This window comes from Ailuropoda melanoleuca, chromosome 5 (genome assembly GCF_002007445.2).
Source record: "Ailuropoda melanoleuca isolate Jingjing chromosome 5, ASM200744v2, whole genome shotgun sequence".
NCBI lineage: Eukaryota > Metazoa > Chordata > Mammalia > Carnivora > Ursidae > Ailuropoda > Ailuropoda melanoleuca.
This window is the reverse complement of record NC_048222.1, coordinates 44,613,821-44,627,766: the sequence shown is the minus strand read 5'-3', so window position 1 is coordinate 44,627,766 and position 13,946 is coordinate 44,613,821. Positions and strand designations below refer to the sequence as shown.

General features: G+C 39.1%; 1 protein-coding gene across 13 annotated transcripts in view; it reads left to right on the top strand.

The window, feature by feature from the left end:
• Nucleotides 1-13,946, top strand: part of TLN2 (talin 2) — a 422,904-nt gene that overhangs the window by 260,294 nt on the left and 148,664 nt on the right. For all 13 annotated transcript variants that reach the window (XM_034660877.1, XM_034660886.1, XM_034660882.1 and 10 more), the window contains one exon: nt 12,136-12,291. In XM_034660877.1, coding sequence (XP_034516768.1) covers nt 12,136-12,291 — 156 coding nt within the window. The remainder of the gene's footprint in view (nt 1-12,135; nt 12,292-13,946) is intronic.

Here is a 13,946-nt window from a genome sequence, read left to right as displayed (position 1 = left end):
CCTGCTCGTGCTCTCTCTTGCTCTCTCTTTCTCTCAAATAAAATCTTAAAAAAAAAAAAAAAAAAAAGTAGCGCCTGGAAAGTAAAGATATTTGATAAATTTTAGGTGATCCCTTAACCCTTCCCACATCTCCCTTATCCCTGGCTCCTAAGTCTTCCAACTTGTAACTGGCTTTTAACACCCATGATGTAGACTGAGAGTGGGCAAACTTTTCTAGTAAGGGGTCAAATGGTATCTTAGGCTTTGCAGGCCATACTGGCCACCTCTGCCTGTGTGGCCTGAAAGCAACCATAGGCAATATGTAAATGAATGAGCACAGTTAGGTTCCTGTAAAGCTTTATTTATGGGCTCTGAAATTTCAATTTCATATAATCTTCATGTGTCACATAGAATTATTCCTCTTGTGGGCTTTTTTTTTTTTTCTTCCAACCGCTTAAAAATGGAAAATTCACTCTTAGCTCTCAGGTCATAAAAAAGCAGGCAAAAAGCTGGGGTTATCACTGCCTGTAGTTTGCTGACTCTTGATGTAGAGAATGTACATCAGCCATTTAATGAATCCACAGGGAACGGCTTTATGTGGCAGTGTTCTGTTCTCAGTGGCTAAGAACATAAGCTTTGAAAAGAAACACCTAGATTTGGATTCTGGTTTGCCGCTTAGTTTTACCTTAGATAAGTTACATTACCTTCTGTCTGTGCATGTTTGCTCACCTATAAAAGTGTGCCTTTTTATGAGGTTTAAATGAGAAAATAGAGAAAAGGGGACTGTGGCATATAAGAGCTTAATGAGTGGAAGCTATAAATGTCTAGAGTCTTCCTCTTATATTGACATCTTTTGCATTTTATCTTGATACACTAATCAAAACTCCATAAGCAATGGTAAGCTGTTTCCCACAACCTGCGAGGGATGTTGTTTCATTCCAGGAAATTCTTGTGTAAACCTTCTTTCTCATCTATAAATTTGTCTTTTAACTTTCCCTGTAGCCACAGCCAGAGCTTTGAGGTGTGAGATAGCTGGGGAGCTGACCCTCTTCTCCCCTTTAACTGTAAAAGCATCACAGAGGGCGTTTGGAGCCTCTCAGAATCATGAGTCAAGTTGAATAGATGACCAGTTGTTAGAGAAAAATGGCTAATGAACAGGATCTTTAACACCATTTTGCTCTTTTTTTTTTTTTAAGTTTTATTTATTTAAGGAATCTCTACACCCTGCATGGGGCTTGAACTCACTACTCCGAGATCAAGAGTTGCATGATCTTCAGACTGAGCCAACCAGGCGCCCCTAACACCATTTTGCTCTTGAGCAGCTGTCCCTTCCTTCCATGCCCCTGAAAGAAATAAGGGTACTGATAACACAGCAAAGCATACAAGCCAGCACTTTGGCACCAAGCCAAGGTAGAATTCTAGAGAGCACAGCTGGATCACAGGCTTAGGCCACATTGAAGTTCGGGGCCTAGAGCCAAAATGCCAAAGCAGATCCCACTCGCATCCCTTCGCTCACTTCTAAATCTCCCACGTAAGACACAGGTGATGTAAGAATCAGCCAACCTCCACACCAGAGAGAAGAGCTGTAAGAAGGGCAGGCCTGACCATAGCCGGTCACCAGTTTTGTTTTGTTTTTTGTTTTTTATATTTATTTGTTTAAATAAAGTTAGCCAGCGTATAGTACATCATTAGTTTTTGACGTAGTGTTCAATGATTGATTAGTTGCATATAACACCCACTGCTCATCACATCTTGTGCCCTCAATGCCCTTCACCCAATTACCCCATCCCCCCACCCCTCACCCCCATTCTGCAGCCCTCAGTTTGTTTCCCAGAATCAAGAGTCTGTCATGGTTTAAAGCCACAGTAATGGCTGAGATGTGCTTGAAAGTGGAGGGGCGGGGCTTGTTAATGAATCCTGCCTCCTCTTGGTAGAATGCATTCATTCTCCTGTGTCTAAGTTATGCAAGCTCAAGACATCTTCCAAACAAAACCAACCTAATGAGGACCACCTGGAGAGAAATTTCTACGGAACAGCAGCAGCCACAGTCTCTCTGTGTGTCAGTCCTTGAGAGACAGGACTTCACGGGGCCTGCCTTGCCTGCTTTCTTCACTGGAGATAAAAGGACACTGGTCTGTGTAGCTGAAGTTGGCAAGGCCCGGTGTAAGGTGGACTGAGATGTGTGGGGGTACGGGGAGGAAGAGGAAGCCTCTCCTAACATGCTGGCTCACCACTGTGGGTCTAAGGCAGGTCTTCATGAGGAAGAACCAGTGTAGCCAGCCCTGAGCTGAGGCTTTCACGCCTCTAACTTTCTCCAGCTGCTCTGCATTTTGTGGACAGGCCCTGAAATCATTTGATCCCTTGACAGTGGTCTGTGTTGCTGGGTTTCAGCATATTCTGTGTTTCTTCTGTCCCCCTCCCTAATCCTGATCTTCTGATGGAATGCCCACTGTAAATTGTTAGCATGTTCCCTGTGACTTCCCTCCCCTGTCCAGAAGGAGCTCGACAAGAGCCAGGGCAATCCGTCACAACTCTGTGTTCCCTCACCCCAAAGCCCCTTGCCTGCTGGGAGGTGCAGATGGAAAAGGCTGAAGGCAGCAGCTGCAAACCATATTTTATTTCAGATCCCCTTCCGGGTCCCAGCAGCCGGGCTCTTGCCAGCCCTGTGTGGCTAACTGCCTAGAACCTCTTCGCCTGAATCTCTGTGTGGCTCCTGAAGCCAAGTTGGACGGCTGGCATCGTCCACCTGCATTGATTTCACTCCTTGCAGAACCAGCCTCTCTTTACAAAGAATCTGACTCTTCTCAGTGTTGTTTTTTTAAGATTCTTCCACTGCCATGTTCCCCTTGTCAGACACCCACACAGATTCCCGATCCTTTTCCTCCCCGCCCCCCGGGAGGAAGCTGGAGGTGTGCCCTGGCCTTCACTGTCGGATGGCCTACGAACTGCCCATGGGGGCTAGCGGGGATTTTGTCTTCTCTGATTGCTTTCACCGGAGTAGAGAACATGGTGGTAGACAGTCTGCTTTTGAAGTCAGAGACATTTTTGAGCTACTCAAATTTGTGTTCCAGTCGTGGCTTTACCACTCACTACTGTTTGCCTTGGATGAGTTTGCTGGTCTCTTCATTTGCAAAATGGGGATGATGATACCAATATTTGAAGGATGCCCTGAGAATTAGTAGATAATATTTATTAAGTACCTAGCGCATTTCTGTTATTTTAAAATTGCCTATCCCCTTGTATACATACAGAATTTTTGTGTGCTAATTTGTATGTATATTCCTCTGAGAATAGTGATTTAGGCATTGCTAGGTTTCAGCAAATATTTGGGAATTTTTTTTTCCTGATAACAGTACAAATAGATTTTTTTTTCTTTTAGAGAGCGAGAAAAGGAGAAAAAAGGGGAGGGGGCACAGAGAGAGGGAGAGAGAGTATCTTAAGCAGGTTCCACAACCAGCATGGAGCCTGATTCGAGGCTTGATCTCACAACCCTGAGATCACGACCTGATCTGAAATCAAGAGTTGGATGCTTTAACTGTCTGAGCCACCCAGGCACCCCAGAAATAGATTTTTTAAGTGAAATTGGGGGGATAAGGAAAAGCACAAGAAAATAATAAAAATAACTTGAAATGATCATTGTCACCATTTTATCATATAATGAAATTTTTAAAAATTTATTTTGCATTTTTTAAAAATTTATTTTTAAAATTTTATTTCATGTAGGGTTAAGCTATACAAATGGTTTTTATTTTATACTGTATTGCAAAGTTTTTGCCATGAATCCATTTGTTTTTCAGTTGTATGGTTTTTAGTGGTTCTGAATAGTCTGTTTTTTGGGTATACCCTAATTTACTTAAGAATTCCCCTGTCGTTGAAAATTTTGGTTGTTTCCAGTTGTTCACTATGACAAACTGTAGCTACACATAATCTTCTCACACATTTAGAACTTCTTTTTGAGTAACTTTTTTTCATTAAAATTCAATTAGCCAACATATAGTACATCATTAGTTTCAGATGTAGTGTTCAATAATTCGTCAGTTGCGTATAAACACCCAGTACTCATCTTCACGGGCCTTCCTTAATGCCCATTTGAATAACTTTCTAAAAACAAGCTGCATTAAAAGGGGAACATTTTTATTTATTTTTTTAAAGATTTTATTTACTAATTTGAGAGAGAGGGAGAGTGAGAGTGAGAAGCAGACTCCCTGCTGAGCAGATGTGAGACTCAATCCCAGGACCCTGGGACCATGACCTGAGCCAAAGGCAGACGCTTACCTGACTGAGCCACCTAGGCACCCGAGAGGGGGAACATTTTTATAGCTTTGGATCAGTATTGATGCATTTTCTTCCATAAGGGTTTTGCCACATTAAATTCCCATCCATAGTAATCCTCTTTCATACCTTCTTCAATTCTGAGTATTAATTTAAAAAAACCTCCATTTTATTAAGTGACAACTTAATCTAATTGCTTGTTTTTTACTTGATTTTTTTCCTTCTTGTTTTAAATTTTTTTCTTAAGTTTTTATTTTAATCATGGTCGAATCACAATAAGTACATTCCTTCATCCTCATCACCTATTTTACCCTTCACCCACCTCCCCTCTGGTAACCATCAATTTGTTCTCTATAGTTAAGATTCTGTTTCTTGGTTTGTCTCTTTTCCCCTCTTTGCTCATTTGTTTTGTTTCTTAACTTTCACTTAGGAGTGAAATTTTACAGTATTTGTCTTTCTCTGACAGACTTATTTCACTTAGCATAATACTCTCTAGCTCCATCCTTGTCATTGCAAATGGCAAGATTTTGTTACTGTTTATGGCTGAATATTCCTGTGTGTGTGTGTGTGTGTGTGTGTGTGTGTGTGTACACGACATCTTCTTTGTCCATTCATCAGTCGATGCACACTTGGGCTGTTGCCATATCTAGGCTTTGGAAATAATGCCACTGTAAACATAAGCATATATGTATCCCTTTGAATTAGTGTTTTTGTATTCTTTGGATAAATACCCAGTAGTGCAATTGCTGGATCTTAGGGTAGTTCTATTTTTAAATTTTTGAGGAATCTCCATACTGTTTTCCACAGTGGCTGCACCAATTTGCATTTCCACCAACAGTGCAAGAGGCTTATTTTTTCTCCACATCCTCACCAGCACGTGTTGTTTCTTGTGTTTTTGGTTTTAGCCATTCTGACTGGTGTGAGGTGGTATCTCATTATAGTTTTGATTCGCTTTTCCCTGATGATCAGGGATGATGAGCATCTTTTTATGTGTCTGTTGACCATCTGTATGTTTTCTTTGGAGAACTGTCTGTTCATATCTTTTGCCCATTTTTTAACTGGATTATTTGTTTTTTGGGTGTTGAGTTGTATAAGTTCTTTTTGTATTTTGGATACTAACCCATTATTGGATATGTCATTTGTAAATATCTTCTCCCATTCCATGATTGTCTTTTAGTTTTGTTGATTGTTTCCTTCACTGTGCAAAAACTTTTTATTTTGCTGTAGTCCCAGTAGTTTATTGTTCCTTTTGTTTCCCTTGCCTCAGGGGACATATGTAGAAAAAAGTTAACCATGGCTAATGACAGAGAAATTATTGCCTGTGCTGTCTTCTAGAATTTTTATGGTTTAAGGTCTCACATTTAGGTCTTTAATCCATTGTGCATTGATTTTTGTGTATGGTTTAAGAAAGTGGTCTAGTTTCATTCTTTGGCATGTTGCTGTCCAGTTTTCCCAACACCATTTATTGAAGAGACTGTCTTTTTCCCACTGGATAGCCTTTCCTGCTTTGTCAAAGATTAGTTGACCATATAATTGTGGGCTTATTTCTGGACTTTTTGTTCTATTCCATCGATCAATGTGTCTGTTTTTATGCCAGTACCATAATATTTTAGGTACTGCAGCTTTTTAATGTAACTTGAAGTTCAGAACTGTGATTCTTCCAGCTTTGCTTTTCTTTTTCAAGATTGCTTTTGTGGTACCTACAAATTTTAGGATCATTTGTTCTAGCTCTAAAAAATGCTATTAGTATTTTGATAGGGATTGCATTAAATGTGTTGATAGCTTTGGGTGGTATAGACATTTTAACAATTATCTGTTCTTCCAATCCATGAGCATGGAATGTCTTTCCATTTCTTTGTGTCTTCAATTTCTTCCATCAGTGATGTGTAGTTTTCAGAGTACAGGTCTTTCACCTCTTTGGTTAGGTTTATTTCTAGGTATTTTATTATTTTTGGCGCAACTGTGAATGAGATTGTTTTCTTCTCTTTGTGCTGCTTCATTATTGGTATAGAGAAATGCAATGGATTTCTGTACATTGATTTTGTATCCTGCAACTTTAATGAATTTGTTCATCAGTTCTAGCAGTTTTTTGTGGAGTTCAGGTTTTCTATGTAGAGTATCATGTCATCTGGATATAGTGGAAGTTTTACTTCTTCCTTACCAGTTTAGGTGTCTTCTATTTCTTTTTGTTGTCTGATTACTGTGGCTAGGACTTCCAGACCTGTTGAATAAAAGTGATGAGGATAGACATCTTTGTCTTGTTCCTGACCTTAGGGGAAAGTATTTCATTTTTTCCATTGAGGATGTCATTAGTTGGGTTTTCATATATGGCCTTTATTATGTTGAGGTATGTTCCCTCTAAACCTATTTTGAGGGGTTTTATCATGAATGGATGTTGTATTTTATCACATGCTTTTTCTGCATCTGTGCATGATCTGTGAAATGATCATGTGGTTCTTAACCTTTCTTTATTGACATGATGTATCATGTTGATTGATTTGCAAAGACTGAGCCACCCTTGCAGCCCAGGAATAAATCCCACTTGATTGCAGGGGATTTTTGTAATGTACTGTTGGTTTTGGTTTGCTAACATTTTGTTGAGGATTTTTGCATCAGTGTTCATCAGAGATGTTGACCTGTAGTTCTCTTTTTTTGTGGTGTCTTTATCTGGTTTTGGTATCAGGGTAATGCTGGCTTCATAGAATGAATTTTGAAGCTTTCCTTCCTTTCCTTTTTTTTCCCCCCCCTTTCTTTGAAATAGTTTGAGAAGAATAAGTATTACTCTTCTTTAAATGTTTGGTAGTGTTCATTTGTGAAAGCATCTGGTCTTGGACTTTTGTTTGTTGGGAGTTTTTTGATTACTGACTCAATTTCTTTGCTGGTTATTAGTCTGTTCAAATTTGTTTCTTCCTGTTTCAGTTTTGGTAGTTTTTATGTTTCTAAGAATTTACCCATTTCTTCTAGATTGTCCAATTTGTTGACATATAGTTTTTCATAATATTCTTTCTCTCTCTTTTTTAGATTTTATTATTTGAGAGAGACACAGAGAATGAGTTGAGGGAGGGGCAGAGGGACAAGAAGACTCTCCACTGAGTGCAGAGTCATCCCAGGCTCCATCCTAGGACCCTGAGATCATGACCTGAGACCAGGTCAGATGCTTAAGTGACTGAGCCACCCAGGCACCCCTCATAATATTCTCCTACAATTGTTTGTATTTCTTTGGCATTGGTTGTTGTTTGTCCTTTCTCATTTGTGATTTTATTTATTTGAGTCCTTTCTCCATTTTTCTTGATAAATCCAGCTAGCAGTTTATCAATTTTATTGATTTTTTTTCAAAAAACCAGCTCCTGGTTTCATTGATTTGTTCTATTTTTTGTTTCTATAGCATTATTTCTGCTTTAATCTTTATGATTTCCTTCCTTCTGCTGGCTTTAGGTTTTGTTTGTTTTCCTTTTTCTAACTCCTTCAGGTGTAAGAGTTAGATTTTTTGAGATTTGTCTTCTTAAGTTATGCCTATGTTGCTATAAGCTTCCCTCTTAGAACTACTTTTGCTGCATCCAAAGATTTTGAACCATTGCATTTTCATTTGCTTCCATGTACATTTTTATTTCTTCTTTGATTTCCTGGCTGATCTGTTCATTGTTTAGTAGTATGTTCTTTAACCTGCATGTATTTGCGGTCTTTCCAGAGTTTTCCTTGTGGTTGGCTTTAAGTTTCACAGCATTGTGTTCAGAAAAGATGCATGGTATGATTTCAGTCTTCTTGAACTTGTTGAGACTTCTGTTGTGGTCAAATATGTGACCTATTCTGGAGAATGTTCCATGTGCCTTTGAAAAGAATGTGTATTCTGCTGTTTTAGGATGGAATATGATGAATTTATCTGTTATATCCACCTGGTCCAGTGTGTCATTCAAAGTCACTGTTTCCTTATTGATTATTTGTTTAGGTGATCTGTCCATTGATGTAAGTGGGACGGTAAGGTCCCCTACTATTGTTATTATTATCAATTAGTTCTTTTATGTTTGTTATTAACCGTTTTATGTATTTGGGTGTTCCTGTGTTGGGTGCATGAATATTTATAATTGTTAGATCTTCTTGTTGGATTGTCCCCTATATTATTATGTAGTCTCCTTCTTTGTATCTTATTATAGCCTTTGTTTAAAGTCTATTTTGTCCAATATAAGTATTGATACTCTTGCTTTCTTTTGACATCCATGTGCATGATAAATGTTTCTTCATCCCCTCTTTTTCATTTTGCAAGCGGCTTTAGGTCTAAAATGAGTCTCTTGTAGGCAGCATATAGATGGGTCTTGGTTGTTTTTTTTTTTAATCCATTCTGTCACCCTGTGTCTTTTGATTGGAGCATTTAGTCCATTTACATTCAAGGTAATTCTTAACAGTTATATATTTATTGCCATTTTATCACTTGTTTTTTGGTTGTTTCTGAGGATTTTCTCTGATCCTTTCTTGTCTTTCTCTCTTTAATGCTTTGCTGGTTTTTTTTACTTTGGTCATTCATTTGGATTTCTTTCTCTTTATTCTTTGCATATTTATTAGTGGTTTTTGATTTGTGGTTACCATTAGGTTTGTATGTAATCTCTTCTGCATATAGCAGTCTATATGTTGATGGTCATTTATGTTTGAACCCATTCTTTACTCTCCTTCCCACATTTTAGGTATATGGTATCCTGTTTTATTTTGTAAGTTCCTTGACTGATATTTTACAGAAATACTCATTTTTACTGCTTTCGTGTTTCCTATCTTCATACTGTCATTTTTGGTCTTTCATTTCCACACAAAGAATCCTCTTTAGTATTTCTTGCAGGGCTAGTTTAGTGATAACTCCTTTATTCTTTGTTGGCCTAGGAAACTCGTTATTCTTCTTCTCTTCTGAATGATAGTCTTGCTGGATAGAACATTCCTGGCTGTAGGTTTTTCCCATTCAGCACTTTGCATATATCATGTCACTCTTTTCTGGCTTGGAATATTTCTGCTGAAAAATTTGCAGGTTTCCTTTGTATGTAACTGGCTTCTTTTGTCTCGCTGCTTTTAATATTTTTCCTTTATCACTGTATTTTGCCGTTTTAATTATAAGTCTTGGTGTAGATCTGCTTTTGTTGATTTTTTGGGGGTTCTCTCTTCGTCCTGGATCTGTGTATCTGTTTCCTTCCCCCGGAGTAGGAAAGTTTTCAGCTATTATTTCTTAAAATAAATTCTCTGCCCTCTTTTCCCTCTCTTTTCCTGGCACTCCTCTAATATGAAGGTTATTATGTTTGATGGAGTCACTGAGTTCCCTGAGTGTATTCTCATTTTGCATAATTCTTTTTTCTCTCTTTTGTTCAGTTTGATTACTTTACATTACTCTGTCTTCTAGGTCATTAATTCATTCCTCTGCTTCTTCCAGCCTGCTGTTCATTCCATCAAGCTTATTTCTGATTTTGTTTATCGAGCCCTTGATCTCTGCTATATTATTCCTCATCTGTGTTAATGGTCTCACTGATACTGTCCACTCTTTTCTCATTCCACTAAGTATACTTATACTCATTGTTTTAAATGTTCTATCAGGTATATTACTTATATCTGTTTACCTTAGATCTCTGGCTGTGGCCTTGTCCTATTCTTTCATTTGGGGCAAATTGTTCTGTCTTCTCATTTTGTCTGTCTCTGTGCCCGTTTCTGTGTGTTAGGAATGTCAGCTATGTCTCCTATTCTTGAGGGTAATGGCTTTATGAAGAAGAGGCCCTCTAGTGCTCTACATTATAGTATCCTCTGTTCCTCAGGGCCTGGTGCTTCCTAGAGTGTCTCTGATGTGTGCTGTGTACACTCTGCTGTTGAGTCCTGGCCACTTTGTCCTACAGGCCAGTTGTCTGCAGAGGCTCTCTTTGGCTGTTGTGGGCAGTGTTTAGTCCTCGTAATTGGGGCATGTTTTAACTAGATGTGCTCTGATGTCCTTGTTAAATGACACCTGTCACCACTGCCACCAGAACCAAGGCCCTGTAAAACTCCCAGGTCGGGAGACATGGTGTGGACAGGGGTTTGCATCTGTCTTCTGGGGCAAGAGACCTACTGTGCTGGGTCTGAAGCAAGTGCTACTGTAAAGGATGGTTCTACCAGTGTGTGGGGGCTGGAGGAAGGGAGCTGGGCTTGCTGTAAGCAAGTCAGGTAGCAAGTGTTGATGCTGCACTGATTCCCACAGGTGGCACTGTGCTTATGCTGACCAGCATGGGAGGGAAATGGTATCAGCCAGCTCTTTTGTTCCATGGGGGTCTCTCTGTGAACACTGCCTCTCTGGGATGTGCTCTGAGATGAGCAACTAACTTCTCCACTCTGTTCCCCAGCTGTTTCTATGCTGTATGCCCATGGGCTTTTTGCCATGCCTTCTCTCCAAGATCAGCCCCAGTGCCCTTGAGACTCTTCATCCACTCCCGTTGATGTTTATTTTATTTTTTTTTAATGATTTTTTTTTATTATATTATGTTAGTCGCCCATTGATGTTTAAATCTCCGGGCTTTAAGCTCCACTTGTTGCAAGAACTCATGAAATTTGACCCCTTTCTCTTTCCAAGGCAGTTGCTATGGGGATTCCCACACCCCCCCCATGTGGTCCCCTATGTACTAGTCTATCTCTAACCCTTCTCCACAATCACCCCTCTCTCCCCAGCACAGTGACCATGATCCATTTCTCTCCCAAGCTGCATCTCCACACTTCCTACCTTCTTTTTTGTGGTCTCTTCTCTACCTGTAGTTGTGGAGTTTGTTCTGCCAGTCTTCAGGTCAATTTTGAGGATATTTATGATGAGCCAATAGTTATCTACTTATATTTGTGGGAAAGGCAAGCCTAGGGTCCTCCTACTCCACTGCCCTCTTCTCCTTGCCCCCCCCAAAGGAAAGCCTACTTTATTATTTTAAACACATTATCTATTTCTCTTCTTTGCCAGTTTTTTTTGTCGATCTGTGATAACCTTCCACATATACAGTATATAAAGTCTTTCACTATCGTAATTGTAAATATTTATCCCTAGTTATTTGCTTTTTAATTTTGTTTACAGTGAGGTTTCTTTTTTCTCCTACTTTCCCTCTCTTTTTTAGATGTATCAAAGTCTGTTTATTTGTATTTAAAAATGTTCTTTCCCTTTATGAGTTTTGTTTATTTTGAATCTGGAATCACAAAATTCCAGGAATCACAAAAATATCCACCTATATATTCTTCCAAAATTATTAATCTCTCTTAAATTTGTTTTGGCATGAGTGTGAGGTAGGGATCCATTATTTTAATAGGCATGATTACTATTAAATTATTAAAGCTAATCATAAAAGGCTTTTTCAGAGTCAGTAGATATACATACAAATACCAAAACAAAGATTTCAAATGGAAATGTATTTAGGAGATTTAAAAAAAGGTCTGTGTCTCTTTTAATGAGAAGATTCACTTTGGCAGTTTTAGTTAATTCTAAGTAGCTAACGTGCCATATTTAAATTGCATGTTAAACCTTTTTTGATATTTATTGAGTTGGCTACTAGAAGTGATAATATTTGGAATTCACCTTAACTTCTGTTTCTCTGGATATCTTCTCAGTTCTGTCCCTTCTATCCATCACAGTCCATTTTTGGAGCAACCTGCCCTCCTAAACAGTTTCTCTTTTCAGGAAGCGTGCCTTTGTGGATCTTTCCAGTCTTCTGATGTCCCTGTTTTAGCTTCCATGTCTTTAGTTTAATGAGTCATTCACCTAGTCCCAAAACCCTGGTTTTCTAGTAGCCCTACCTATTTTGAAACATTGTATATGTAGGTGACCTCAGGTAAGACATCATGAAATCTCTGATGACTTGGCAAAATCAAGTATGTATTCAGAGGAAGAGCACTAACCCTTGGTATTTCCTGTTTCAGGAAAAGATGAAAGGCAAGAATAAGCTGGTGCCTCGCCTGCTGGGTATCACCAAGGACTCAGTGATGCGTGTGGATGAGAAGACCAAGGAAGTGCTGCAGGAGTGGCCACTCACCACGGTTAAGCGCTGGGCAGCCTCGCCCAAAAGCTTCACCCTGGTATGCACTGGAAACAGGGAAGACCAACATGGCCTTGGGCAGTACCGTGGTGTGGTAGAGAGAATACGAGCCCAATGGGTTTTCCTGGCCTTAGAGAGCAATGTGCACAGGGACAGATGGTGGCAGTCCACAGAGGGCGGGGACTGGTCCAGTCTTCTGAGTTCCTGATGCTGTCTCTAGCATGCCCTGAAAGGAAACTTTCTTATGCTCATAGGCTGATCAAAGACTGTCTCTTCATCTCTAGTTGTTTTAGAAGTTCCTAAGCATTGTGACACCTTGCTGAAGTGTGTTTTCCCAGCCTGCCTGGAAACAACATACTGTATAGAGGAAATGGCATAGACTTTGGGGTAGTATTCAAAAGCAGCTGGTCATCTTCCATTTCTGAGAGAGTTATGTCTCCTCTCTGAGCCTTAATGTCATTAGCTTTAACATGGGAATCATAATACCTATTTCACAGAGGTACTTAGATCAAACAAGGTGATGTTGATAAAATTCTCAGTGTGAAGTACATGGAAAGCAGGGAGAATGTAGTCATCCCAGGCCTTCAAACTTCTGAATTCCTCCTCCCAACCTTAATAGTTACTCTTAGCAGATTATAATTGTGTTATTATCTTAACTATAGCCACATTGACCTGTGAGAATTGATAGGGTTGTTATTTTGTAGGGCAAGTTGAGCAAAAAGAGAAATCAGTGTTGAAAGTTATCCGTCTCCTAGCACTGCTGAAGTGTACTATTCTCCAGGTCTAGTGGATACTTGAAATATTAGCTTGTATCTAGGTAAGGTCTCATAATAGGTCATCAGAAAAAAAGGTGTAAGGAAGGGGTTTTGGAGGGAGTCTTTAGTTATCTAGTTTGATCATTGGTGGATAGACTCTTGCCAGTTGGAACTAATCATCAGGAGGTATACCTTCTTGCCTCCTATAGTCAGGAGGAGCTCCACCTGCATGTCCCTTAAGAAGGGTGTGTTCATACTTAAAGAACTGCATCCTCATCTTCCATGGTAGGAAGTTGTGGATAACTTGTAAAAGAGAAAAATCAAATCAATATAAATATGTTATTTAGAAATACTAGAAGAAACTGCTGAAAGGGCTCAAAGTAGTTGCCTTTGGGGTTGGGAGGGATGGAAAGTGAAGATAGGAAGGGGTAGGGCAGGGGCCCACTGTGTTTTGTTATGTACCTTTTAGTGCTATTGGTTTTTGAAAACTAGGTCCAAGTCCCATTTTGTTGAAAACAAAAAGTTGTTTTAAAGATAAGTAAGAAATAGTTATGAGTCACAGTAACTACCTCAAGTACAAGAGAGAATGAATATCAATGATGTTTATTAAAGTTGGATTAAAGTTTATAACATGTCTTATTTCTTTCTACTCTGAGCCTTAATTTAATTTCCAAGTGTTTGGAGATTCTCCTGTTGTCTTCCTATTATTGATTTTTAGTTCAATTCTGTTATGGTCAAAGGACATACTCTGCATAATTTCAAGTCTTAGAGTTTTAAGATTTGGTTTATATCACAGGATATGGTCATTCTAGGAGAATGTTCGGTGAGTACTTGACAGGAGTGTTAGGTAAATGTCAGTTAGATCCTGTTCGTTGATGTTGTTCCAGTCTTCTCTATCCCAACAACAGTTGCGGATTTTTCTGTTTTTCCTTTCAGTTTT